General features: G+C 38.5%; 14 protein-coding genes across 14 annotated transcripts; 8 read left to right on the top strand and 6 right to left on the bottom strand.

Annotated features, from left to right (window-relative positions):
* BMR1_01G01860 (DmX-like protein 1) lies at positions 360 to 5,321 on the top strand (the record flags this gene model as incomplete). Its single annotated transcript, XM_012791985.1, has 1 exon — positions 360 to 5,321. The coding sequence occupies one exon, from the start codon at positions 360 to 362 to the stop codon at positions 5,319 to 5,321; it is 4,962 nt and encodes a 1,653-aa protein (XP_012647439.1).
* Positions 5,537 to 6,380, bottom strand: BMR1_01G01856 (hypothetical protein; the record flags this gene model as incomplete). The annotated part of the gene is made up of 6 exons (XM_021482813.1): positions 5,537 to 5,628; positions 5,650 to 5,824; positions 5,845 to 5,987; positions 6,008 to 6,038; positions 6,061 to 6,258; positions 6,279 to 6,380. The coding sequence occupies 6 exons, from the start codon at positions 6,378 to 6,380 to the stop codon at positions 5,537 to 5,539; spliced, it is 741 nt and encodes a 246-aa protein (XP_021337428.1).
* Positions 6,381 to 6,461: 81 nt separating this feature from the next.
* BMR1_01G01855 (methionyl aminopeptidase) lies at positions 6,462 to 8,149 on the bottom strand (the record flags this gene model as incomplete). The annotated part of the gene is made up of 6 exons (XM_021482806.1): positions 6,462 to 6,624; positions 6,645 to 6,896; positions 6,917 to 7,300; positions 7,323 to 7,449; positions 7,471 to 7,709; positions 7,731 to 8,149. 6 exons carry the CDS (start codon positions 8,147 to 8,149, stop codon positions 6,462 to 6,464), a joined length of 1,584 nt encoding a protein of 527 aa, XP_021337427.1.
* On the top strand, positions 9,199 to 11,625 carry BMR1_01G01850 (hypothetical protein; the record flags this gene model as incomplete). The annotated part of the gene is made up of 1 exon (XM_012791983.1): positions 9,199 to 11,625. One exon carries the CDS (start codon positions 9,199 to 9,201, stop codon positions 11,623 to 11,625), a length of 2,427 nt encoding a protein of 808 aa, XP_012647437.1.
* On the top strand, positions 13,096 to 14,049 carry BMR1_01G01845 (HAD domain ookinete protein, putative (HADO); the record flags this gene model as incomplete). Its single annotated transcript, XM_012791982.1, has 1 exon — positions 13,096 to 14,049. The coding sequence occupies one exon, from the start codon at positions 13,096 to 13,098 to the stop codon at positions 14,047 to 14,049; it is 954 nt and encodes a 317-aa protein (XP_012647436.1).
* On the bottom strand, positions 14,535 to 15,092 carry BMR1_01G01840 (conserved Plasmodium protein, unknown function; the record flags this gene model as incomplete). The annotated part of the gene is made up of 1 exon (XM_012791981.1): positions 14,535 to 15,092. One exon carries the CDS (start codon positions 15,090 to 15,092, stop codon positions 14,535 to 14,537), a length of 558 nt encoding a protein of 185 aa, XP_012647435.1.
* Positions 15,093 to 15,120: 28 nt separating this feature from the next.
* On the bottom strand, positions 15,121 to 15,556 carry BMR1_01G01835 (conserved Plasmodium protein, unknown function; the record flags this gene model as incomplete). Its single annotated transcript, XM_021482787.1, has 2 exons — positions 15,121 to 15,376; positions 15,456 to 15,556. 2 exons carry the CDS (start codon positions 15,554 to 15,556, stop codon positions 15,121 to 15,123), a joined length of 357 nt encoding a protein of 118 aa, XP_021337426.1.
* Positions 15,557 to 15,623: 67 nt separating this feature from the next.
* On the bottom strand, positions 15,624 to 16,516 carry BMR1_01G01830 (Probable inactive tRNA-specific adenosine deaminase-like protein 3; the record flags this gene model as incomplete). Its single annotated transcript, XM_012791979.1, has 4 exons — positions 15,624 to 16,000; positions 16,021 to 16,070; positions 16,094 to 16,266; positions 16,289 to 16,516. 4 exons carry the CDS (start codon positions 16,514 to 16,516, stop codon positions 15,624 to 15,626), a joined length of 828 nt encoding a protein of 275 aa, XP_012647433.1.
* Positions 16,683 to 17,988, top strand: BMR1_01G01825 (hypothetical protein; the record flags this gene model as incomplete). Its single annotated transcript, XM_021482776.1, has 9 exons — positions 16,683 to 16,914; positions 16,936 to 17,109; positions 17,131 to 17,166; positions 17,188 to 17,274; positions 17,296 to 17,369; positions 17,390 to 17,477; positions 17,498 to 17,642; positions 17,665 to 17,765; positions 17,786 to 17,988. 9 exons carry the CDS (start codon positions 16,683 to 16,685, stop codon positions 17,986 to 17,988), a joined length of 1,140 nt encoding a protein of 379 aa, XP_021337425.1.
* On the top strand, positions 18,459 to 20,372 carry BMR1_01G01815 (Cactus-binding C-terminus of cactin protein; the record flags this gene model as incomplete). The annotated part of the gene is made up of 7 exons (XM_021482771.1): positions 18,459 to 18,473; positions 18,497 to 18,640; positions 18,664 to 18,847; positions 18,869 to 18,979; positions 19,058 to 19,164; positions 19,187 to 19,479; positions 19,643 to 20,372. 7 exons carry the CDS (start codon positions 18,459 to 18,461, stop codon positions 20,370 to 20,372), a joined length of 1,584 nt encoding a protein of 527 aa, XP_021337424.1.
* A 213-nt stretch (positions 20,373 to 20,585) lies between these two features.
* On the top strand, positions 20,586 to 21,713 carry BMR1_01G01810 (conserved Plasmodium protein, unknown function; the record flags this gene model as incomplete). Its single annotated transcript, XM_012791975.1, has 6 exons — positions 20,586 to 20,695; positions 20,716 to 20,980; positions 21,001 to 21,144; positions 21,166 to 21,297; positions 21,318 to 21,536; positions 21,597 to 21,713. The coding sequence occupies 6 exons, from the start codon at positions 20,586 to 20,588 to the stop codon at positions 21,711 to 21,713; spliced, it is 987 nt and encodes a 328-aa protein (XP_012647429.1).
* Positions 21,714 to 21,927: 214 nt separating this feature from the next.
* Positions 21,928 to 22,524, top strand: BMR1_01G01805 (Transcription factor TFIIIB component B''; the record flags this gene model as incomplete). Its single annotated transcript, XM_012791974.1, has 1 exon — positions 21,928 to 22,524. The coding sequence occupies one exon, from the start codon at positions 21,928 to 21,930 to the stop codon at positions 22,522 to 22,524; it is 597 nt and encodes a 198-aa protein (XP_012647428.1).
* Positions 22,718 to 26,168, bottom strand: BMR1_01G01800 (Uncharacterized membrane protein YFL034W; the record flags this gene model as incomplete). The annotated part of the gene is made up of 9 exons (XM_021482757.1): positions 22,718 to 22,846; positions 23,186 to 23,356; positions 23,443 to 23,529; positions 23,550 to 23,781; positions 23,802 to 24,060; positions 24,736 to 25,194; positions 25,217 to 25,539; positions 25,620 to 25,844; positions 25,909 to 26,168. The coding sequence occupies 9 exons, from the start codon at positions 26,166 to 26,168 to the stop codon at positions 22,718 to 22,720; spliced, it is 2,145 nt and encodes a 714-aa protein (XP_021337423.1).
* Positions 26,169 to 26,502: 334 nt separating this feature from the next.
* BMR1_01G01795 (hypothetical protein) lies at positions 26,503 to 27,925 on the top strand (the record flags this gene model as incomplete). The annotated part of the gene is made up of 2 exons (XM_021482748.1): positions 26,503 to 27,575; positions 27,652 to 27,925. The coding sequence occupies 2 exons, from the start codon at positions 26,503 to 26,505 to the stop codon at positions 27,923 to 27,925; spliced, it is 1,347 nt and encodes a 448-aa protein (XP_021337422.1).
* Positions 27,926 to 27,983: the final 58 nt, after the last annotated feature.

Below are 27,983 nucleotides of genomic sequence, written 5' to 3'. Positions count from 1 at the left end.
TGATTCTAAGCCTGATGAGCGCGGCTTGGCAGTACATTGCACAGATACCTGCAAATTACGTACCTATCGAATAAGTGGAGTTATAATGAAATTTCTTGTAAAGTGTTGTATACTTTGATCAGGGGAAGCTCTATCTATTTCACGCATATTAGCGTCATAGCTTGTAGTCATTATTCACACCATTACGCAGCATAATTTGCCATAAATACAGCGCAGTGCCCATTAAATTAGTTCCTTCCGGCCAAAGGTGTGGAATTTTCCTTACTGACAGCACGCAGTCTAAATTGATTGTATAATTAAGACTTATTTTTATTTTTGACGAAATAGCTATAATTTAACCCATTTGCTGATAACAGAAGATGTATTTGCGGATTTTAGACATACAAAAAGGCGTGCAGAATCCCTTTGTTCTAGCCAAATCCCCTGGTGAATCGAAGGGCCTGAACCTCTACATAGCGCCCCTGCCAAAAGACGCCATAGAAAGGATAAAGAAACATGGGAAACCAAAAGTTTCAGCAAGGAAACGATTAGAAGGCAAAAATATTAATTCGATTAAATCCATAGATAGGATAGATACCGGATTCCATATGCACAATTATATAGTAAAGACCAAAATGAAGTTTTATAGATCCAACCATAACAGCAAAAATTCCGCCAACAAGTTTATCATATCGAATATTTCATGCGAAGAATCAGAACGCTGGGACCAATTTGACGCCAAAGTGACAAAATTTGGCAAGAAGGGGTTCCAGTGCATATCATTCTCCCACAAAGTCATTCGCGCCCACTGGAAACCAGAGGAGACAAAAAATAAACCAAATAGAGGGAAATTTGAAATTAGGAACTTTGGAATACCTAAGCCACAGGGTTCTTTTGTTGTTCTAACGTCTGATGGGGTTTTAAGGCTCTTCGTAATACGCAACGGCAAGTCACTTTCGTCGCTCTCCATTACCATAAACCAACACAGCCCCAGGCGCCTGAGGTGGATATGGGTGGTAGATGAATGCAAAACCAAAAAAGAAGCCATTAAATACCCAATAAACGACAAATTTGATTTCTCAGATCTAATAGTCTGGAGCACTCAATACTACGGAGGTGGGATTGTCGGAATTTATCGCATACGCGGAATAGACTCCGCAAACCTCCACGTATGGGCCGACTGCATTTTGACTGCTAACTCTGTCAACCTGAAATTGTGCGGGAGGGGGATCACCAAGGCCACGTACAGCTGGACTGGCAACAAGTACATCGCCTGTCGCATAGTGGAGAGCAGGGAACAAATCCAGGACTGCAGCGCCAGCGGAGAGTGGGTCATGCTGATCCAAAATGACGATCTACGAAACCAGTACCAGGGACGGGCATTCTCTAGGATCCTTCCGCCCGTAGCCCTCACCCTCGCCGGAAGGCACAACCGAGTCAAGGTCATAATCACTCCATACGCACTGCTCAAGGGCACAGGAACTGGCATTGGGGTCAATGCCAAAATGAGCAGTTGCAGCCAAATGAAAGATATAAAATATGGCGTATACACTATGTCTACAGTGACAGCGCGCGTGGACTCGGACTCCCTTGCCTCACTTTGTGGAATAAGTGGCTATATAAAGTCGATTTTACTTGAAAATCACATGGATTACCGTAGCACGGTTGTTGTTTTATACCCTAACTCGTTGCACGTCTGCCTTATGGAATGCCTTAACCCCTGCCAAACTCTCTACCTAAACGCCGTGAACCTGGCCCCCTGGTGTGCCCACGTAGCCGTTGATATATCCGCAGTTACACTTGGGCAATTTTCATTGATCGCCGTCCTTTCTGGAGATACCGTGGCCCTTTTTTCCCTAAAGAGGGACCTTTCTCTTCACAATTTGTGCGTTATTGACGTGGGTACTGGGGAGGGCAAACGAAGCGTCTTCAAATTGTGGTGCGTGGGCCCGGAAGCGGCAACGCTACAGGTTAACTCCTCACTGGTATCGTTGTTCGTGGCGTCTGAGGGGTCAGCTGGCGCCGAAGGCGCAGGCCTAAATATAGTGCGCCACGAGTACACCTTTCCCCCGCTCATGCCAGCGGCATCGGCATGCGGATGCAACCATTTCGCCAATGCAAACCATTTTGCAGCTGCACTTGTAAAGTTTGGCCAGTTTTCCCTTCTCAGAAGATTTCTGCAGCTACAAAATTCTAATAGCCACATCTTCTCCTTCGATGTCCTGAGGATGATGGCCAGCGCCGGCGGTCCTTGTGGCCGCCCCGCCGTTGACGGGATAGCCAAGTTCTTCACGGAAGTTCCCTGGGACGATGCGGACTTTCGCGACGTGGACATGAATGCCTTCCTAGGCAATGGTGTCCAAAACAAAAGGGCGTCATTCGTTGGATCCAGCTTCGCCTCGGCACAATTTAAGCTTATGGCTGCCGTCATTGGTAACTCCGATCAAGATTGCTTCCCATTCCTCTCCAACGCTAACGGAGAAACAACCTCTCTGGCCTATTGGGCCCGAATGTACGGCCGAGATATAGAACTTGTCGAGTACTTGGCCTCAGCGTTCACGGGCAGGGACGACGTGTTTACGCTCGTACACAGACTGCAAGTGGGACAGTGGGTCTCTAGCGCTCCTGCGCTCGCAAAACTCGCGGATTGGGTCATAAAGGAACTGGTTCGCATTGTAAAGTCGCAGGTGGATACCCAGAACGACGCCATGGACCACCTGGGGCTCTGGTGCATAGCAACCAATAAAGTGCGCCTCTTCGCATCGCTGACCAGACTCCAGAAGAATGAAAAGCTGGCCAACTTTTTACTGAACGATTTTTCAGACCCACAGTGGAGGGCAAATGCGGAAAAAAATGCATTTGCCTCAATCTCCAAGCAGCGTTATCACATTGCAGTCGGGTTCTTCATCCTTGCGGATAAGTGGGAGGAGGCCGTCTCACTGGTTGACCAGCGCATCAACTGCCAATCATGGTCGCTTTTGCTTAAAAGGCTCCGTCCAGACGTCCCTTTTCACGCCCCCAACCCCGACTCTGACCCCAACGAGGCGTCCTCCTTTAACTTCATCACCGAGGCGCATGATGTCTCCGTGCAAAAGTTACTCAACTTTGCCGCCACGTTTGGGCCGTATGCCCTCTATTTAGTGGCGACGCGGTTCGGTGTCGACTACTTCAAGCCGTTGCTGGTACAACTCCTCCTACCCGTTGATTTGGTGCAGCTTGTCGAGTCAGCTGACTGGCCCACGGCCGAGGCGATCTTGGATTGCCTGCCAGAGTGCGCCCATCTGAACCTGCCAACGGTCCCCCTTGCCACGGTCGGGCTAGCCCACGGGCTGTGGCACAGCTCTCCCAAGCGCTTGGTGCACGCGCTGAAGACCGCCGCTGTCGCGCTCTACATTTGCCACGGCGCCAAGAGTGCCACAGGACAGGGGATGGACATTGCTCTCCTCTGCCTGGTGGCGGCCTTGGCCGTTATCTCAAACGGAAATCTGTCCAATATGAAAAGTTCGCAGCGGCTCATCTCACTGGCCGAGCGGGCGCTCGTAGGTTCCGCGGACATTTGTGAATCAATCCATCTTTTGTGGGACATAACAGAATCTCCAAACTGCTCCAGTTCAGCGCATTTTCTGGGCGTATTCGAATTCGATCGCTCAATAGACTCGCTCTTCAACCTGAGGGTACTCTTCCATGCAATTGTGCAGGTATTCAACCTGCTACAGGTTCTGCGGCGCCTAAACGAAATTGACCATCGCACTTGCGCTCCTATTTACTCACTAAATGTGGAATCCTGCGACGGAGAAGACAAAATCGATGCGGAAGATGTGGTGCTTGACCTAGACCACCACTTTTGCCTTGATTCGTATCTATCACACATTGACTTGGCGGAAATAGAGAGAATTCACTCGCCCATTGACCTTTATACCGATGCCGATGAAAGCTATTCGGCGCTGGTTAGTGTGACCAACAGAACCTGCAACGTTTGGTTGCGCACTTGTACTAGGGACTACTTCTGCCTAGATATGTTGCAGCGGCTCCAATGGGAGCTCTGTGTCTTCGCGGATGATTTCTCATCAAAGCTCGTCCCCTGTGATCCCGCGCCGTCCCCTCCCGCCGACGATTCACTCCTCACGGTTCCCGCCGGTAAGCTGCTGGGCCTTACCAATCAGGCACAGTTTAACGAACTAATCTCATTTATAGATGGCCCGATGGCCGGACTGCTCTTTAGGGACTGGTCCTATAGATCTGAGTCTGCGGTGCCTATGCCCTCTGAGGAATCGTCTAATTCTATGTCGGCCGACCGCTGCACCAGCGGATGTCTCTTCACCATCTGCTCTCTGCTCAAAAAACTCAAGGGCAAAAATATTTCGTCCTTTAAAGGCCCCTCCGGCGTCTACTCCGCCGGAGTGCTGAGCGGCGGGATGGCGGTCCTAGTAACCTCTATCTCGGACCCGGATCACCTCAGCCCAGGGGTTTATAAGGTAGATATCTCACTCGCAGACTGCTTTGCCATCCTTCATACGCTCAAAAACTGTCATATCAATGTCTCACTTTCTCGTAATCATGCCAGGCTAGCCATAATCGACTCCTTCGGATGGATCAACGTCTACAAAATACCGCAGCCCCGCAACGGCCTGCTCAACTCCAAGGCGCGCGAAAAAAATCTTACACTATCGGGCATCCACTGCTTCACCTTCAGGAGCGGCGATCACGGCAAGGCCTTGACTTGGGTCTTTCGCGGGGACAACCAGGGCCCGTTGTTGGCCACCATCACGGGCTGCCCGTCAGACAGGTCCAGAGCGGCTCTAGATATGGACACTGTCGGAGACTGGGTGTGTATGGGCAAAAATAAGTATCCGAACGGACAGCAGCTCAGCTTCTGGCTTCTCTATGCAGGAAGGGAAGAACCCAGTCTAGGGCTGTCCGCGGGCGTGGACTCGGACGTGGCCTTCACTTGCGTAGCCGCAACCATAGTTGGAGAAGTCACACGGCTCTTCGTAGGGGACGATGGTGGATGCGTTAGGGTGTTGGACGTCTCCAAAAACATGGTTAGGGTCTCGGGTGTAGTCAACTGCCTTGGAGAGGCAATCGTGGAGGTCATCTGCTGCGAGGAATATTTGCTCGTCATAGGTGCGAAAGCTACTGCGATAACGCTCCCACTAGACCTCGGTCCTGGAATCAGCAGGGCGTGGAAGATAGTCAGCTTGCTTGACAACTTGGAGATGACATGCGTTAGGGCTGCTAAGCTGGCCTCCAGTCGGCTCTTGGTGATATTCGGGATGACCTGTCCGGACAGATTGTTGATCCACCACGCACACCTCCCACATGACTGGACCACGCACGACTGACCCGCACTATTTTTCCTTGTAGACTACTAATCTGGTGTTACACTAGTGTATAATTTTAGCGGATAGTGTTATTACACTAGTTTATTTTTTTATTAATATGATTATTATACTATTGTATACTTTATGTTCATAGATTGTTATACTAGTCTATTTTTTTATTAATATGATTGTTATACTATTGTATACTTTTTATTCATAGGGATTGCCGCAGCTCTTTAGGCATGGTTGGCACTAGAGTCACTTCCTTGTCGGCTTCCGATCCGTCTCGCCCTAACCAGGGTGCCTTGCGACAAATTGTTGAAAAAATCTAATTCTAGGAAAAACTCACGGTCTGGGGTTAGTGGGCCGTGCAGATAGGAGTGCGAGTAAGGTACCCGAGTGTATGAATATGCTTCTCTAATCGGCCACTCGTTCGGCGCATTTTTATATAGTACAAAATTCCCTGGGGATGGTGTCACGTTCTTGCCTAGTTTACCCCTGCACCTTTTTATGCTAGCGGTGTTCTGGATTTGACATAACTTACCGATAGCAACAAGTAACAATCCGGGTCGCTAGAACACTCTTTGGCTACGTTCGCCAGTACACCGGCATCGTAAATTGGTGTTTCATCCGCAATATCACAGTCGGTTGTTATATTCAACAGTAAGTTTAACCCGCCCGCGTGCTCTAGGTTATGCATATAATACTGCGCAATAAATCCGCCTTTACAAGTGTAGTCTAAATTAGTTAAATGATTTACCCAGCCTATGGAGTGCTCCAAGTTGGTGAAGTCCTCGCTGCACAACCAAGAAAAGTGATAGTCCACAGAACTATCCGATGCGTCAGACCCAAATGAGGCTGAGATCAGGTTACAGTCACAAAGTCTGTCGCAGGCCTTTCGTGCCTCAGTTTCACCCCTGTTCTCTGATGCTGATAAAATTCTATCGCCTTTACAAAACTAAATTCAATCTTCGATACCTTCTGGGTATTGGGGATCACTAAATAGTCTTCACACCGCGTCCATCCAAATTTAATAACCACAAACACCAACACCAATAACCGTAATGAATGAATAAGCATGACTTAATTTAACTAACTCATATGTATAAGTCGCTAATTTGAGAGTTAAAAACAACATCAGGCACAGTGTGTGTCAAATAATTATCGCCCTTCAAGGGATTGCAAGTAACGTTCCAACCTTCCTGCTCTTTTAAGTAGCTGGCAGTCATCTAAAAAGTATAAAGAAGGGGATGTTTGTAGTCGTTGAGTTAAAATCTCTACCCCGCTTTCTGTGATTGCGATTGTGTGTTCGTATTGGGCGCTTCTGTATACACCATATCTTACCTAGATCCATCTTCAGTTGCGATTGTCCATCCATCTGGCCATGTTACTATGCCGCATTCCCGTTCAAAAATTACGGGCTCAATCGTAAATACCATTCCTGGTAGCATCACTTCGTTATCATCGTTGCGTACAAATGATATATTCGGATCTTCATGAAAATTTTTGCCAATTCCATGACCTACTAGATACGGCGTGGTAAAAAATCCGTCTCGCTCTATCACATTTCCAATTGCATCCCCAATCGCTTTGAAGCTGAGTTATTGTTCACTTACGGTACCCCTGGGCCACAGGCCTCAACTCCCGCCATAGTGGCATTGTAGGCAGATTTTAGTAATCTGTTAGAATATGGCAATATGTACTCAGGTATTTCGTCTATCATTGATTTTTGCGGTTTGGTGTAAGATTCAAAGTGTTTCAGCTTGCTTAAATAGCCCTGTGTAAGCTTGAGGTTAGAGTGTTTTGTTGCCTGTCTTATGCCTCCAAATCCTCCAGTGGAGTTTTTTGACAAATTTCTGCTAATTCTGTCCTCAAAATCCCTTAGTTTCGTCTCGTTTATTCTTTCGGACTCTACATACTTACGTACAATCGCCAATCTCTCCATCTTTTTTTGTTCGTATCCGCCTATAGCTACTGGCTCTCTCTTCCCACATTCATTTCTGTAATTAGCATGCTTAATACCGTGAGAATGCTGCATCTGGTAACACCAAAAATGTCTCAGAAACATCTCCATGATATCCGTCCAGAAATACCGTAATGTCGACATTAACAAAATCCCCCACTGCCAACACATTTGAATCTGGAATCCCTAAATGACTCAAGTGATTACCGTGACAGACAATTTCGTTGATTGAAATACAAACCGATTTGGGAAATCCTTTATAGCGTAGTGGTGATGGATATACATTGTACAAATCGCACATTCTGTGAACATGCCGATCTATAGTGTCTGTCATGACTCCACTTCGCATGTAGGGGTGGACAGAATCTAAAATTTTCCTTGCCACCAAGCATGCTTTCCTTATCCCTTCAATGTCACTATCACTCTTGATCAAACCGTATGGATCCCTGAGTCATATAAGCGCTTACTCATACGGCACTGGCGTTGGCGTCCCAGTCTTGTAATAATTGGGCCGCTTCGTATGTTTGGACACCATTAGCCTCCCACTTACAGCCCCTTTCCTCACTCCTCCACTATAGTTAAACTTATCCCATATATCGCGCATGGAGAGGTATGGATACCTCTTTAGCCATTCTTTCTCACAGTCATTAGTGACATTAGTCACCGGAGCATCATTTAAGGTATCATTTCCACTTTTCTTCTCTGTGATAGTGCCTCCAAAACCCTTTGGTGCCGGGGGATATATCTTACGAACCCGTTCTAAATAACGCCTGTGGGAATCTACCCTTAATTTTCTACAACTGTCACATGAATGACTAAATTGTGTAACAAAAGATTCTGTTATACATATCTGAAACAATAGATACCACAAATACCTATCATACATCAAATGTGACAATGCGATATCATATACACCATAGTACTAACAAGTGACACTATGTGACACCACGAAGGGTTTTTTATCATGTAAATAGACTGATCTGAGGGATAAGAATGCTTCCACTGATTAATTTAGGATTTTTGAAAATTTTCAAAGAAAAATCACATGACATGATTCTCAACTCAAAGCAACAAATTTGTTGCTTTGAGTTGAGAAATAATAGCTATGATTATATTAACATCTATTAGTTATGCAAATGTGCTGAAAGTGAGTATTGTAGTGGTAACAAGGGGACAAATCTACAATGTGCCATAATCAAGTGATTAGCGATTAACCAAAAAAGTACATGGCAGATCAAGTGTATATACAATTAGTGGCATGTTTACAAATGTCGTTCTCACAATTTCGTGAGTTGTGCCGCGTCGTGTCACGTCGCGATTGGTGATGCGTAAGCGATGGCGATGGATCTAAATGCGCCCCAGTGCACTGGCTGATCTGGATAGGCAGGGCGGGAACAAACACCTCCTACATCGCAACAAGTAGCAAAACACACAAAAAATATTGTCACATCCTTGAAGAGACTCTATAACACACGTAATTTAATCCATTCACCAAAACTTTACTCACTCATACTCATTTGTCTCGCTTAGATATATCGAATCGTATCTGTTAGCTTGTACTCCCTGCTTGCAAATCTTGATTAATAACTAGGAGTTGCTACCGACAAATTGTAAGTTCAGAGCTCAACACGATCCGCCATAACACTAGCTGAGGCATTATTAACTATTGTGCTTTCACTGAAAATTTCATTCTACAATATCATATGATCAACACATATTTTCCCTAAGAAAATCATCAAAATTGTTTCATTTTACAATTTTGAAAGTTGTAAAACTTTGCAATGTTGATATATTAATGTTTAAATTTTGTAATTTCATTTGTTTCGCACATTTTGTTACGTTAAAGAGTCACGTTATCATTATCATCATACAAAAGCTATGTTGTTCAGTGGCGGAATTTCGATACCTCTAATTTTAACGAACCCATTAATTTAGATGGACGTGGATAGTGAATTGGAGTCGTCCTCTCGTCAAGAACCAGCTACTCAGCTAGACGATGTTTTGTTTGAATTTGCTGAGGAAGTAGATGCTAACGAACGGAGACATTTGCAGGAGCGGGCAGCGGCAATGGAAAGATTTTCAGATGTTTCTGGCACTGTCCCTCAGACTCACTCCAGGAACGAACATTCTCATATGATTAATTCCCAGACCCAATCTCCGGAGGCATCCCATGAAGCGATTGATAATACTCCAAACCACATTGAAAATATGGCAGAAAGTATCATTTCAAGTGATATTGTACAGGATGTCGATTCATCGGTCATCCCTTCAGGGCCTATGTCTAGTATTCTCAAGGATCTTATCTGTCCCATCTGCCTAGAGTACTTTTTTTTCCCAGTAACAGTATCTTGTGGGCATACTTTTTGCCGCTATTGCATAGGGCATAACAAATTGAACGGTAAAACATGCCCGCTATGCCGGCAACCGATTGGTAAATCATTTTCTATAAATACAATATTGACCAATTTGGTCAAGTCACTAAATTTGAGGAGGAGGGTCAATTCTATACCTAAGGAGCCGAATTACTCATCAGTTGATGAACAGGAGTGGTGGGATGAGAACTGTCTTAAGCCACAAGTTTGCGTTGTGTTATTTTTACGCATTTATTTCGGAGATCAGGCACGTCCCTCCGTGTTTTTTGATGATCTGGTTAGTTGTGTTATAGACTTTTTCAATTCTAATAATTTGTGGGATCGTTCCAAGTATCTGTTCACCCTGGCCGATTTGGTGACCTTGAAGCGTGCAATTGGGTACGATAAATCAGACAAAGATTCTACTTCACGCCTGCATAATTGGGTCGAAGATCATCTACTTTCCAACCCTGTACTCTGTTCTCGTCGTGATGTCACTCCATTTCTGCTAAAAGTATTCCAAGACACTAATCATAAGATCGAGGGCAAGTTGTTCTTTTCTAGTGATATCCCAAATAAGTTACCTTGGGATGCTGGGAGGCATGCAAAAAGCCTGCTTCACATGTCCCATTCTTCAGTATCCCTATCACATTTGTTAATGGTGCCAATGCCCGAATCCAGTGGTGCCATGTTTGGATTAGTGGACTGTGGATCTACAATTGGTACTATGATTAGGCTTAAGTCAATTCATACTTTGGCGGATGGGGATAGGATACATATAGGTGATAAGCATGAAGCTGAAGTTAGCCTATCTGTTGGAGGTGTTGGTTCGCCTTTCAGGGGCAGCATGTGGGATCCTATCACTCAATCTGTGGTGGATCATATAGAGGCATCGAACATTAAAACTCCACTAGAACCAATTGATAATCATTTGTCTTTGAAGATATTTTCCGATGGGCAGCAGCCCAAAGATGAGTGGATCGACCCAAAGGGTGTGATAATTGGCAGAGGGCCAATTTCGCAATCTGCCTACAAGAAGATCTCTATCACCATCCAAAATGGATACATATCGCGAGAACATTGTTTGATTTTTTACGATGGATCGAAGCCAAATGGTTCTAGGTGGATTTTAAGGGATTTGAGTACTTTGGGCACATTTTTGAAGATTGCACCCTGTTCTGATCCCGTACCTATTTACCCTGGAGTAGTGTTCAAAGTAGGCCAGTGTAAGATTGAGACGCTCAAAGGTGGAAGCAGCAATGTATTGCCTATGGAGCGGATGGAGCGTGGCGATAGGATGGAAGAGGAAAGGGTGGATTTTCATCTCAGAAATGGTGAAAGGATCTTTCCTCCCTTCCATGGAATTTCTCCCCTGGCCCTGTTCCCCTCCATACGCCAAGGGCCCTATGACTACCTGGCCCCCTGGGACCAAGAGAGACCAGAGGCCATGGACAACCAACGACAACAAGTCGATCAGCAGCTTCCTATTTCATCTTTCCCAGCACCTATGAACTTCCAGCGAATTTCTAGCTCACCTGGTGCGCACCAGTCGTTTATCCCGCCTAATACGGATTCTTCTACTATGGAACAATCACGCGACCACGGTGGTAGCGTCGACTGCCATGAACGAATTGATGGATATCATCCATTCACTTCGTCAATGCCGGTGTCTAACGCTTATAATTTTTTGGGGTCCAATGGAGAAGATTCGGATCAAAATATGTATTTTGGGCACCCAGGCAATCAGTCCCACCTGCCTTATTCGCTTGGCCTCCCACACGGCCCATCCGTTAGCTATCCAGGGCTAGCTCCTGGTGCAGGCACTTTCCAAGGCGGAATGCAGGCAATGGTAAGGCACGCCTTTCTTGTGGCATGGGATTCGTATCTGCGCGGAGCTGCCAACATCAATCATGATGATCAATTGCCCGTGCACGCACCCTCCGGTGCCAACGTCAATTCTCATCCTAGCGTTGACGGAGGAAATAACAACCAGTGGATGGACCAAGAGTAATGATTGTTTGTAATTTTTTGTTTCATTAGGAAATTTTGTTAGTCATTGCAATGCCACTAAATTTGTTGGTGATTGTCTGTCACCGTGTAGCTGCGTTTATTTGCGTATATATAGCAATGAGACGGGTATTGTATGGATAAATTAATAATTAAGCTAATTATCTGATAGACGATCTGTGGAGTTGGTTGACTAATTGAAAAAATTGCACAAATCATTTATAGGATTAATTATTGGTTATCTTCTCAGAATTTGTTTGACTGTTTAGCTCTATTGAAAATTATATCATTTAGCATTTGTGTATAACACCATTCGTATTTTTACAATTTATAATATATAATGAAATATATTGTTGTGTTTTAAAAGGTTTGTGGTGAATATAATTTAAAAATATATGTAATCTCTTAATATGCAACCGAAGATATTTTTCATATTGTATTTGCAAATATTTGGGTTATTTAATTACAATTACACACTCATTTCTTGTACATATATCCAATATATTTACAAAATTATCTCTTTTGGTTTCTTAATTATTACTCCAGTTAGTTGTTTTCAAAATTAAAATCCAAACAATTCACAAGATTGGCAGTTATTACAATGACCATATTTTAAACCTCTACACATAATTTAATTGAATGTTGATAATGGTATATAATCTTGCAATATATTCAAAATTTACCATTAAACAGTACATTTTAATGATCATTAAATATTTAGCAATGATTTTTTTTGCTTGTTTGACAATTTTTTTAACGAACAACTCAAACCTCAAACTTTGATATTAGCCATTATCACATAACAGTCACAAAAATCAAATTATTTACACTAATAAAGAATATTAAATAATTAATAGTTACAGTATTTATTCATTTACAAAAATTGTCAACAGCTAAACTAGTCAACGGATAAACAATTCATAATTACATACTATGTACAAATCTAAACTAATGATTATGGACCTAATTCTCTAATAGTTGCTACTATACAATAATTATTTTAACTAAAATATAAATATAACATTCAATCCCTTAAATTCCACCAATTAAACCAATCAAAATAGTTAATTTGTGGTACGTATCTGGGATAGAATTCGATTTTCTGCAATGAACTGATAATTTAAATGTGAACTACGCATTTCAACATGCAGAGTAGTTATTATTTGTTACATTAAATTTTATCTGCGTATATATAAGAGTGAATTGGAGCAAATTCATATACTATTTGTAACAGTGATGTAGAATGTAAAACATGCCTAATAGTGCAAGAATGTGCTAAATTATGTAAAATTCTATGATAGTATATAAAGATGAGTAGGTTTATTGAGTAGGCAATTTATGTTTATCATAATTGAGGACTAATTAGAACATTTTACATGTAAATATCAAACAATTCTATAGTTATAAAATCATGCAACAGGGTGCTTGATGTCGTTTTCAACTAAATATTAGATTAGATTTAAGAGGAATAGTTATGACAGCTCAATTGTTAAATAGAGTAAATGCAGTAAATGCAGATGATGATTCAGAATCATTCATCAACGGCGGTATATGCAATATTGACGATGGTTACGCCAAGAAACCCAATCATATCGATAATCTAGTACTCAATTCTTATAATCGCAACACTACTCTAAAATTACCTTCTAATTCGATCAATTTGATCTCTAGAAAAGATGATTTTGCAACATCATCCATACACAAGATTACGCATGGTGAAATTAAATTAGGATCTAAGCTGGTAAAGAAATCTACGGAGTTCTACGACAAGAATAACACTTTGTTTATTGTAGATTATGATGACACACTCTTTCCTACTCATTGGATTGCATCAAATGATGCCAGTGCGATATTACGCACGCAACACGACATTATCAGTGACTATCTGTACAAACTTGCATCTCAAGTTATTGAAACCCTGAAGAAATGTATGAGCTTAGGAAATTTAATCATAGTAACCAATGCCAGTTTTGAATGGGTTTATAAGAGTGCCGAAAAACATATGCCGACACTATTAGATTTTTTCATAAAAAACAGAATAAAAATCATCTCCACCAGGGATAGATATATTGGTGAAGCTATTCCTCAAAAGAACTGGAAATATGTAGCTCTCATGCAACTTGTTCAACAGTTGTTCTCTGAACAACTTTGCCGAAAACAAGAATGTTCAGTTGTGTCCATCGGGGATGGCGATTCTGAACGAGATGCTTGTTTGGAAATCGCAAAAAACTTCAATTCTCATGGATGGAAAGTTAAAATTGTCAAATTCATCTACCAACCTACTTGTAAGAGCTTGATCTTACAACATCAATTGATTGAAAAGAATATCAATCAAATATTACACACTCCTAATTCGTTAGATATGGAGGTAAAGGTTGATTTGTTCAATACAAATTCTGTTGAAATCACTCATCGCATTATGTACTGACGCGCACTATTTGTTGTATTTTTTTAATTCACTATATTTAAATTAACCTAATCCACACAACTCTCCAAATGTAATCATAGTATTACCATGTCGTCATAATGTATTTATACATTAAGCCGTACACATATTGTTACGCGCGATTTTTTCGTAATTTTAATACATCTAATATTTAGTATACACACTGGCCATCTTGTATATTATTTTTTAAAATAATATTATCACAAATTATTTACATAACATCTAATCATATTTTTTTAGGAAGTAGTACACACTTAATATTCTTTACCAATAGATAATATATAATCATTAATCAATAAAATAAAACATTTTAATTATAATGGAAAATAAACACGAATGAGAATACATAATACTTAATATAATTTACATATTTTGTCAATAAATGGTTACCAAACACAAAACTATCATTTACTAAACAAAATGAAAAAATTAGTTTTCAAATCAAAATAAAGAAGTTACATATTTATTTATGATTGGGTGGATGGTATTCTAGGATAATTGTTGAAATGATCATAAGGGTAATTGATGGCATATATAAAGTACAAGAAACTGACAGAGAACCAGATTGTGTTTACATAACCCCAAAACAAAACTTCCTTATTCCTATTCTTACTAATTGCCAAAAGTATGCTGGCCAAAAGCCACGTTGCAGGGGTTTGTAATATAAAACCCATCACAAATAAGAATTTCATCACAAATTCATCAACCAAAAATGTAATGGGGGTGTTCACCGTTTCCAAAGAATCCATATTCAATTCACTATAATCCATAAATTGATTCAAAGCTGCTACAAATTTATTGTAAGCAAATTCCTTATATAATAAGTAGTTTTTCCAAAGCCGGTATCTAAATTTACTAGTACCGGGAGGAGGCTGGAAATCATCATCCACATTATTTAATACACCACTTGTTTCATTATTGGATATATTAAGTTCAATATCGCCAATTTCCCCCTCCACAGTACCGTAGTTCAGAGTGTTACTGGAATGATACCGTACAAAATCAATTATTCTACTCAGAGCCATTGTGCCACTCAACTTTTAAAATAGTGTCTTATCCAGCAGATTCTGGAATTTTTGGTGCCAACACCTCATGAAATGGATCTAATGAGGCGTTAAATTTCCAATTATCTAGAATCTCTGCTCGCTTTGACTTGTCAAAGCCCTCTATAACAAAACTTTCAAATTTACCAGTCAATGTTTTAGCTTCTATTCGTGCTGGTGAATCATAATCTAATATCTCCCAAGTTACATTTAAATGCGGAAACCTATTTTTTACTGCATCTCCTGTTGTCATAATGATCATTCGTCTGAGTGAGTATGATATCATTTTTATTTTAAAATAACATCTATTTTCATTAAATTCATACAAAACACACAACAAATTACCTAGCAATGCCTGCAGTACCCAACCTTTTGTTAGAATATGCGATGTGAAGCGATTCAAGCCCACCCAGAAAGTTAAGTATAGGCGACAATCGATAGCGCATTAAGTGCGCATTACGAAATTTCTTTTGCGTTACTATGCGAAACTATTTTTATGTAAAAATTAAGAAATCAGCTAAATCTACCCTCAAATGCCCTATAACAATGGTTTAAGGCTTTCAAGTGGTGTATACTGTGATTGGATCCCAGTGCCCCATTAGCTGTATCAGATTTAGCATAATATACATTTGATACTCTGGAATGGATTAGAGCCATCGCGCACATAGCGCATGGCTCATTAGACAAATATACATCACAGCCGACGCATAGGTACTCTGGCAATTCACCATTCTTCCCAAAGTCAGCAATTCGCTCAGAAATACTACGAATTGCTACAATTACTGAGTGATCTAATACACAGCTATTTCTTCTATCCCATCCTTCTGCGACAATTGTGCCATTATATGTTATTATACAACCCGCAGCCTTGTCACCATTATTTAGACCCACTACTTAAATTGTGGATTACCTTCCATTGCTCTATTTAGCAAATCTATAACTTTTAATTTCTCAGCCTTACTGAATTAACTTTTGTGTGATACCTAAATTTTTTTGGTTCCCATGCAGGTTTATGGAAATTCAGTGGCCAACTAACTGACCATTCTAGTAACTGTTTTTTGGACATTGGTGGGTTTTTTGAAACTTCTGGTGATAAGTGGCTAAATATTTCAACCCCTTCATTTTTTAGTGCCTCTGTATCCTCCTGCGATAAAGTCTAAATGCCATATAACACTTACAGTTGTACCGTATACAACAGCTATCGTAGTATCAGAAAGTCTTTTGCATAATTTTATATGCATAAAATCTCGCAATTGTTGATTCCTTATATGACTAGTCAATTCTATTACTTTTGATACGTTTTTACAGAGTACTTCTATTGCACACACCCTCACCAGTTCCATGGTTTTGTTGTATTCCATGGGCACTAGTTCGCGGAAATCTATTAGGCGCTCAGCGCCACTCATTAACGAAATAGTCGGATAATTAATCAATCATTGTATTATTTTAAGCATAAACTAGTATCATTGCATTATTAGCCACTAATATTCATTTTATACAACGTGCCCATGTGTGATGTGAGATTGATACTATGGGCCTAACACACACTATTGGGTTAGGGAGAGTATCAAAATGTATAACACTCTCAACGCTAGGAAATTACTATTTTTCATAAATATAGCAACATTGACCATAGTATTCCATCCGCTACTATCAATTAAATCTCCGTCCCAAGTCATTGTGGAAGCAAAATATCACACATACACTCCAACAGATGTGTATGATAAAAATATTAAACTCACATTACTAAACTCCAACAATGATGATGTTGATAAGGAATTCGATGATTTCATCAAACGCTTCGGTAGATAATAACTTCATGTAGATAAGACTAGTGCCTATAATTTGTTGGATGAAGAGTTGAAAAATGGGAATACTAGCACATCAACTCTTTGGAACAACGCAACCAGTATTTTAAATTTCGCCACCAATTTTGATATTATCTCTCTCATTTTCCAAATTATCACTGCTGTCTTTATGTTTCACTTGTTATTTACAGGTAGGCACAACTCTAATTTAGATTCTCTGGGACATGAAACGTTTGCCGCAGTAACTTGTAAGGACACTGACCACTTAGCATTGATCGCTTCGTGTATCTTCTCCTCATTCTTTCTCGATTTGATATCATATGAAATTGTATTTGTAATTCAATACATTTCGTTTGGTGACCACTAAACTAATATAGCAATCTTATGGGTTCTGATGATTAATTCTGATGCTAAATGTAACAGAATGTACGCTATTTTCTCATCTTGTTCAGTAGGTTCATATTTAATTAGTTAATTGGCGCTGTTTTTTACAACATAATCTCATCAGCACCGTTTTTCCCAAACTCAACTGGACCCGTGGGCTTAGTTCTTTTATCAGGCATGCTATAGTTAATTCAGTTGGATTAGATCCAATTCAACATATTATAATTCTCAGATTGTTATATCTAGCCGTTTTATACCTATTATCTGCCTCAATCTACCTAAAACTGCCCAGTGTCATAGTATCTGGGCCTAGCGAATCAGAAGAGATAGAGCAGAGCGAGTATAAATCTTGCTTTATTTAGAAAACAAACAACGTTTTTGATCAGCATAGTTTGTTGTTGGACGTTATCCTCGGCCATTGGAAAATCGGCAACTTTCTTCTTTCACGGCGATAATCCCATCTGTAACCTACCCCTAATTTAGCTCCAGATAACACTTTTCTAACACCTTCACTGGCAGGATTTAATGTTACAACTATAGTTTCTCTATCTATTTGGCTTTTTACCAACCTGATCATGTGGGAGGGATATGGCGTATGGTATGGAAAGAAAGATATGGTTGTAGAGAGAAACATTCCCCCTGGATTTATCACTGAAAAGTGGAGGGTTTACTCTAGCTCGAGTTAGGTAATTTTTGATGTTTTAACGCAGAAAATAAGTCTTTTTGTATAATAAGTTTTTAAGATTGTACTCACACTCACATTAATGACAAATTGTATATACCACATTTCAAATGTTTTTTAGATATGTATTAGCTTAGTTATGGAGTTAGTCCAATATAGTTATGTCAATAACAATTGTATATTGTGTATTTGTATAGGAAATACTCGCGATAATGAAAAGTTGATGTCACTACAATGAGTGAAGCAGTTGAAATTTAGCAAATGACTATATTTGAGGAACTAAAAACAGGATAAAAGACATATTGGTGAACTTTAACCCCTATGTTAGTATGGCTGTTATATAGTGCCCGTCAATTGGAGTCATGGACACTGTCTACAAAAAAGTGTGCTTTTGCATGAAGTTATGTAAACTTCGATTGCACTGATACTTCTTATTTTAATGTAAAAATATCAACTATACTCTGTCACTTAGTCATGGGAGACTCAAGAGTATGTTGCCAAAGCTTATTTAGGAACGCGAAAGATTAATAAAATCCCACTTTGGTTATACAAATGAAGTCAATCCCTTTGGAGATACTCGTTTAAGTCAGCCTTTTGTTTGGACAAAAAAGGATAGCCAGTCAAATTCCAATGTGAATAGCGCCAGGACTAAAATTGTAGAAAATAATACTTCATATAGGCTGAAATAGATGCGGTTAAAAGGAGGAGGGAGCAGAGAGAATTAGAAGAGGCGCAAATTGAAGCTCGAAAGGCCGAGATTCAAAGGCAAAAGGAGTCGGAAAATTACGTGGATTGGGAACAGAAAGAATCGGAATTTTTCCAAAAACAAATAGTTGTCAAATCACTTTTACACATAGAACAGGGTGAGACAATCTCTTATGTAGGCAGAGAGGAATTTATTGACGTTTTGGTCAAAATTATCAAGCTTTACCAAGGGCACAAATTTACCAATCCAACTTTACCCAGTTTGGAAGAGTTGTATACCAAGTTTAAAGGTTAGTTATCCATTAAATAAAATTAAAAATTATTTCATGGGAAATTAAGTTTTATTTTAGAATTAACAATTTATACAGAAATGACTAGTAATGAAATTACTCAATTGTTCAACGACATACAACAACACGAATCCGTTGAGAGTAGTGACAAACTTTATTGGAAAAATATCGCAATTTATTTCAAAGTAAACTGATCAGCTAATCTAGGACATTTATAGGCGCAAATCACAAGAAAACATTTCAGTTGAAGATGGAATTCTAAAAACGGTGGCAGAAAAGGTGGATCAGTTGCTTATTAATAAAAATTGCGCACAATTAGACGAGCTCGAAAGAGATATTGAGAAGAAATTGGATAGTGTGGGCCAAGGAAACGTAAATATATCCTTTTGGGAATCCGTGATAAACAAGATTCCGATCTTTCGCGCGAAGTTAGAGTTTGAAAGTTATTTTTCAAAAGCCAAATTGGAAGCTGAATTGATTGAATTTGATAACATGAAGAGGTATGCACTCAGTTTACTGCAAGCTTTAATTAATTTGAAATATACGTGCAGGACTCCACCCGATTTAACTAGTTACAATCGGACTAATTTCCTGCAATATTAATGCACTAATATTTGTATGTTTTTGCTACAACACACAAAAAATTAAACATAACTCACACAGGTTAAAACCAGATCACATTGTTAAACTTGAACCCGAAACTATAAAGCAGGATAAAATTGAAACTGAACTCACTTCCCCCCAATACATGTCATACTCCCCAGATTTACTATCTGATGATTGTTGTATAAGTTGTATTACTGAATCCGATTATGAAAAACAACTCCTTGAAGAAAGGGAACAAGCGAAAGCTAGCCAAGCTGCATTAGAAGCTCAAAATGCTGCAAACGATGAAAAAAGCAGAATATATCGTGACTTCGAAGCTTTTGTTGCTAAGGAGAAACAGCAAATGGAAAAGGATGAACAAATTATGCATGATTGTGTCGAAGAGAGGACTAATGAACACGATAGGTTTTCACTACGCAAGCCTAGATTCTTCAACAGAGTGAAGACAGGATATGACTGGACTAAGTACAATCAGATGCATTATGATGAAGACAATCCTCCTCCTAGACTGGTTCAAGGATACAAATTCAACATATTTTACCCTGATCTACTCGACCCTACTAAACCTCCTCGGTGGACTTTGGAAAGGGATGCCGAGTGTGGTGATGCTGAGTTTCCCGAAACAACAATTATCAGATTTAATGCAGGGCCACCATACCAAGATCTGACCTTTAGAATTATTAATAAAGAATGGGCTCTCGATAAACATAGGGGATTTAAGAACACTTTTGAAAAGGGTATTCTGCAGTTGCACTTTACATTCAAGAAGATGAGGTACCGTCGCTGAAGGTATTTATGTCAACTTCGCTAAACAAATATTTACATTAATCAACAAGTTTCCGCCCCTTTTGTAATTTTATCAGCACAATATCTAAATATCACCCGATAGATACCTAGTTGTCTGGTGTGGTAAACTAGTGTAGTGACACAATATATACTGTCCTATCCTGTTGTTCGAATAATTTAATTGAATTTTTGTTAGTTAAACAAACAGCTTGATATGGACTTACCAGAAACTGCTACAGATCTGTTTAGTTTGGCAAAGTCTAAGTTTAAGGAAAAGAGATACGAGGAATCGACTGATTTATTCTCACGTGCCTTGGAAAAAAAGTGTGTAACAACTAATTCAGAACTCTTGAATTACATTCTAACAATCCAATCAATTTTGAGCTGGCAAAATACTACCTTTGGTATGGAGACTCCCTTCTTACCAAAGAGGAACAGACCAACCAATTATTAACAGATCAATACGATATCTTAAATCCCACCAATAAAGATACGGATCAATCTAATAGTGATGAGACAAGTGGATTGATTGATGCCCAAGTCATTATCGCACAAAAGGAAGCAGCTGAATCTGAAACAGTTGCAAATGATGAAGTTGGGGATGAGGAAGTACTTGTACATTCATTTAGATGGCATTTGAAATGTTTCAGCTTGCAATCAAAAGCTACAATTCTGTAAATTTAACTGCTAATGATGCCGAGGACCTATCTTACTGCCACATGAGATTGGGCGATATGCTAATACTGCAAAACAACTTTACCGAGGCGGAATTAGTAACAATACATTTGATATAGGAATATCAATCGGCCGTAGATATTCGTAAAAAGTTTAAGATGGAAGGGAAAAAACTGTCAAGTTGCTATTTGTCACTGGCACAAAGCCAAATGTTCGCTGGTAAGCTTGTAATTGCCAAAATGACTTTTAAGGTAAGCTGCCGCTGATTTAGACATGTGAATCGTTGATGGAAGATATACTCAAACTTTATCCTAATGATGAAACCTATACATGTGCTTTGGAAGATGTAAAATTGCAACTGCATGATTTGGATAAGATAATAAAGGAACAGATTTATGAGTTTTCCAAACAAAAAGGCATACCAATTGAAAGTGTACAACTCAAACAGGGTAGCCAATGTGATGCTGTTTCACTCATACCAAAGACAACAGTGAGTTTTTACCATATTTTTTTCTAAAAAATTTCTAAAATTTTATATCATTTTATTCAGGATACATTGGATGAACCAATATTGGGTGGCGAATCCATTATGATTTCACCGGCCCAGTGTAAAACTGTGATATGCGGAACTAAGAAGAAAAGGATCGACCTGACAAATTTGTATTAATAATACAATATATTTAAAATATTAGAATTTCCACTATTTTAAATATAACATTCACAATGACACGCATGACTCATGCGCGTTATAACTGTAAAGATATATTTTGGTTATTGGCTAGTGCAATTATTATGTAGTTACAGTAGCAGATATACACCATACGGGGTAGGTACTGCAGTGCTCCGTGCTACCCCAGTTCGTGATTTGGGGACGAAGCAAAATGGTGGATAGTGAGGATACAATTTGGAATATAGTACACAGTTTACCCAGCACCCACAAGAATAAACGCAATTTAGAGCTTGCATACACAAATGTATCCAACCAATTGCCAGCACTATCACTTTCAGAGATCCATTCACCTGAAATGCAACTGTTGCTGCAAGAGCCATGTAGAATAAGCGAAAATATATCATCTAGTCAAATTCAACCATATGAATTTGCCTACAAGAAGAACAAATGTACCAAGTGGAGTGATCGTGATACAGACACTTTCTATCGTGCCATAGAAATGTTTGGCAGCGACTTGCTAATGGTCAACGGCATGCTTCCTCATTATACAGCAAAACAAATTCATATAAAGTTTAAAAATGAAGAAAAAAAATCGCCTGATCGTCTACAGGCCGCACTAAATCGCAAGGGTGAAATAAATATAGATTTCTATGAGAGTTTAAGTGGAAAGATTAGTCATCACGAATTTAAAAACCCTCAAAGATCGGATAATGCTGCTACTAAAGTCACCGAGCTGGCAAAAGTACCCATACTCGATGCTATTGAACCGGTCGTGGAACCGGTTAACATTTTAGAATTATTGCTCTAGCTTTAATTATTCAAACACAGTATTTTAGCCATTTAGTAGATTAGAATGCTATAATTACCTGGTATAAAATACAGTTCGTTCCATGCACACATGGTAAGTGTGCCGTGGTAGAATTTGGTTTAGTTGCTTATTACACAATTTAGCCAAATTTATGTATCTGTTAATACTGTTAAAATGCACATATTTATATATATTATAGGTCAAAATCGATATTTGACATTATAATTGGCATGTTTGTAGCCCAGTCATTGTGTGTATTTATAATATCCGAGGCATCCCAGTTCTCTATACCATCTACCTCTATTGGTCTAAGTCCAGCCACCTGAGTTAGTAGAGAATTGATATTATGTATAGAAATTATATGAACAAATAGAGTGCCATTTTAAACAAAGAAATTCATTAATGAGAATTCTTATAGAGGTTGCCCATATGGCCGTAACAAAATAATTGGGACATCATGGGGAGTCTAGATACACTTTATTGCAGTTTAAACAATAGATAGCGTTTAGCAGCATTTGGTGACATAGAGAAGGTATGAGTTATAATTCACATGAGGTTATGCATCATGAACCCAAATATTGTAGTTGTGATTGAAAAATATTTTCCACTAACAAAATCGTTAGTGGAAAAATTATAATGTAATTAATTAAGAGGGACTTACAGAAAATTTCCACTCCATAAACCTGTACAAAAAACCCAAAATCCAGTCTTTTGATGAAAATACGTTAATCAATCTACCAGATACAACATTTCTGCACATCTGCCATTCGGTTTTTCCTGCAGTTGAAGGAAGACCCATTAACACAATGTTCTTTACGCGGTCAAAAATCCTCTAAATTACACTCATTTGATGATATTGTATAAAGTACTGAATTTTTATTCAATAAATTTTACAGAATAACAAACAATTAACCCCACCTTCTCATACAAATTCATTAACGCATAATAAATAACCCTTGCGCCCATAGAATATCCGACTAATGAAACTGGTCTGTTTCCAATCACCTAAGTCATACTTCTCTTACTGATTTGTCAGTAATGGCCGCCGCTAAAATCATACCAGCTTGCTTAGCTCGGAGACGACACACCGACCACGCATTGTCTAGGGAAGAGGAAAATTCTATGAGCATTAGGGGCCAAGATAGGGCACTTGCCGCAGTGCGAGAAAGCCAAAACTTTGCAGCATTCATTGCAAACTTCTCAGATACAAGCTTTGTTACCATACCCGAAACCGATTTTAGAAGTTCCGGTTCCCACCTAAATATAAGTATAAATACCTCAGGGCGTAAAGATCACAGAAATTGCCATGGAATGAATTCTCCCATGGTGAAGTTATCTCTGATTCGTCATTAATTTGACCACTGATGCAAATGGCAATTTCCAAAGACCGCGGAGTGGAATTATGCAACATTTTGAATTCGAAAGTGTTTATTGTTGAGAATCTCTTACTGCATTTCCAACCAGTTAAACCAGCACCACTGACGCCAAAAGTTGACGCTACCAACGCCATTCCACTTGCAGATCCTAAAAAAGCAGCTATATTAGTATATTTGTCAAGGCACATATATATTCACATACATGTACATATTTTGTGACAATATGAATCAATACCAGATATATTAGATGATATATATGTGATATGCAATAGAACAACAATCATAAGTTATAATACGCCAATATCCCCATCTATATAATCATGAACGATCTCATGTTGCCATTTCCATATCAATCCATCACAAGCACCTGTAAAACATTATATTAATGCCAATTATAATAGTGATCATTATCCAATATTCTATAATATGAAAGTTTATTTTTTATGATAAAAAGTGTCATAAAGAAGGAACTTTTACATTTTATGCAATGATTTGTATTATTGAGTTTTGGTCAAATTTCAAATAATTTTTCTAAAATTTCTAAAGTAAATATTCCAAAAGAATGGTTGATTAATGTTATATATAGCCATATTACATGGTATAAAATGTGTCAAATGAAAATAAAAAAACTCATTTAGGGGCAAATCGCCATAATATAACGTATAATCATGTAAGAATAAGATTATTAATTATGGGATAGGGCCATAATATATGGAATATGATTAATCAGGGATAATTATGCTATATAGATAATATTTTAGGACTGAATTTTAGTCAAACATTATTTCATACTGTAGTAATAATAAAAAAATATTATATGGATCATGTAACTTACATAAACCACCCCCGCCAATCCCAATAGCGGCCACCCCAGCTGCCAAAGCAGGCGCTGCAAATCCTGCAGTAAAAGCGATCAAAGCACCACTGCCAATTGCTGCAGCTGCAATTTTGGCCTGCCTCAGCCTTCTCTTCGTGACACTCTCGCTTATATTGACATTTAAAGTGGAAGCGAGATCTTCGACCAGATAATCTTGGATAGAAAAAACGACATATTCGTTTATGTCAAACGCACGGGCAAAGTTCTGAATCAGAATTTGTGATCTAGCATCATTGTGCCCAGCCATAATATAAGCTGTAATGAAGTTTCTAATAAAAACCAATATTGCCAAGGGGGGGTCTATCTTGTCATGTGATTTAAGGTCAATTACCGCATTAATATCTGCAACATCGTCCTCATTTCTGAGATTTGTTATGGTGTTACTGATCAATGATTTGTTTGATATATCATTGGTACCTATATCAGTAAGTTAATTTACCCTTAAGGGTCAGAGCGGCGATACAGCGTTCTATTATCTGTTCTTTGTCTTCTGGGGATTCTTCTAACAAATTGTCTGGTCTAATGACAACATGATCAATACTTGCATCGCTTACAGAGTCGCTATTATAGGGATGCATTGAGTTGTATGTCTCATTGAATGTATCAGATACATTTTTATCCATGCTTGCAAAAGTATCTTTTAGGATACTGATTATGGGATTCTTGTCCATAACAATACTAGTAACTTTAGTTCCATTTTTCAGCGCATGGATGCGTTGTACTATGGGGGTTAGAATAGTTTCAGAGGCCATGCTACTGATTCTATGTGAGTATATATAATCTTTAAATTAACCATATATTCAACAATTGATTAATAGAAACGCTGTTTAATAGTGACTAACCTGAGTATTTTTGAAATAGATTGTAATATTTTATGGGCCCATTCAGCCAATTCCTTGTGAATGGTATGTTTTGGTGAAGTAATTAGTTCATCTGCCAGGCAAACAAATAGACACAAGATATTTTGCCTAAGAGTGTTATCTAGGGATTTCAAATTATCTAATCCGAATGGTACATAATGGAGCGAAATTGCAAGATTCTCGCCAATCCTCCGCATTTCTTTGATCCTAAATTAGTTTAGTTTTTAATTTATTTGTAGATTGAAAATGAATGTTATAATATATCATTTACCTCTCCCTATTCATAGCATCAACTTTTGGATCTCTTGAGAGTTTTCCAGTAATATAGATACTATCTTCTTCAACTATTGTTTTGGGAGTTGATATCTCCAGTGATTTCGATATAATTAATGCATCTGATGTGGTGATTTTGTTTAGAGAAGTATTACCAGAATAAATTTCTTTCTCCAATTCATTGCTTATATCCGTATCATTAGAATTCAACTTATTGTTATTGCTGCTATACTTGATTAATCCAAACTTTAGTTTCATCTCACAATTCAAGTATAAAAGAAATAAGCATTCAGATGGAATTCATTATTTAAACCAACAAAATGGTATAAATTAGTGTTTGGTTATCAGTGATTTTAATTGTCTGACAGTATACATAACCTTATTATGCTTTGCCAGATTCATCTGCAACCCCAATAAGTAATGATACAATCATACCTTATAATATACCATAGGTCTATGTGTTGTATGATTTGTTTGAGTGTGTCATGTGTATTTACAATACTAAATAATTAACTTAACACAATTCAAGTAACTGATTATAATAATTCGTTTGTAGAATTTTAAATGATTCACATAGTATGTGTTATCTCACATGGAAATTACACCAGAAGATAAAAACCATCAATCTTCTATTAATAACGCAATAAACTATTTCGAATCTAACTTAATAGAGATGAAATGTAAAATTATCTCAGACATATCATTCAAAAAGAGAAAATCTTCAACATCATCTCGCAGCGGAGTCAATAAAGCGTTATCAAATATTAGTAGATCAAATGACTTTAAAACTTCGAAGAAGGATGAATCCTTTTCTAGGATTATTTATGATCTAACGCATAGTAGGGGATCATTTCCCGTCAATAACATTAACACAAATTATAGCCAATCGGAATCTCCAGAATCCGTAACCATTACATCAAACTCACTTAACTCACCTTATAATCATATTATCCAACAATCTCACAAAAAGCTGTCAAATAAAAGTCCAATTACACTACTAAAAAATACCATTGGCAAAACCTCAGATTATTCTATATCAGATACCTTGAGATACTTTCAACAACCCACACTAAGCAATTCAAAGAAATTGTCTGGAAATAATGAGAATTGCCACAATATGTTGCATAAAGTTGTGGAAGAATTCTGTAAGAGCGCATGTGATAAAACATTCTTTTCCAAATTCGTCAGCATTTTCAACGAGAAATTCAAACTCGCCATCACAAAACGAGTCATTGAGATGGAGGATTTGTGTTCTTCAATCACGCATATTCTTATGGATACAACTAGTAATAATAGTGATGCTATTATCGATGAAATTAAACACTTAGTTACCAAATTAATTAATGGAAAACTAAGCTGTATAAGCAAGTTGATACAGTCTGGATTTATAGACATACAATTGCTTACCCTAAGCCTACTGGCACATAGTTTATCTCAAAGCATTCAGTTTAAATTCTCAAAGTTGCAGGAAAATCGTCTCTTCAAGTCAAAATCAATACAATTTTTTAATGAAGCCCTAATTATTAATGGAGATTCATTGCTACCTAAAGTAGATGGTATTAGCAATTTCTTCAATGAGATTGAGAGAACTAAAATTATTTCTGATGAAAACATACAAAAAATGTATGATAAACAACCGATTACTGTACTTCTTAGTAGGAATAAGTAAGTCATCGGTTTTAAATACTGTATATAAATCTACCTATTTATTATAAGTGACATACAATCCAAACTAACACAGGTGGCATTATAGCAAAAATCTGTTCTATAACACATGTAAAACGATTCGACCACCAGCAGAGTGTATTTTGATTGAAAAATACTTACAGAGAAGGAGTGAAGCTGCCAGTGTATACAATTATGTTGATGTTGAATTTGAAAAATTGGACACTTCCCTAACTAAATTTACCAAAGTTCACAATTATGGAATGATCGATATCAGCTTCACTTTTCTAATAATAAACCCAATCACACTGGGCACGCTTATAATACCTAACACTATAATACCCGTTTGAAAATAGTTTATCTATCAATGGAAAGAACATAACCCTACTATTGTAACTTCATCACTAA

This window comes from Babesia microti, chromosome I, assembly GCF_000691945.2.
Source record: "Babesia microti strain RI chromosome I, complete genome".
Classification (NCBI taxonomy): domain Eukaryota; phylum Apicomplexa; class Aconoidasida; order Piroplasmida; family Babesiidae; genus Babesia; species Babesia microti.
Note: the sequence above shows the minus strand (reverse complement) of the source record. Positions and strands in the feature narration are given on the sequence as shown.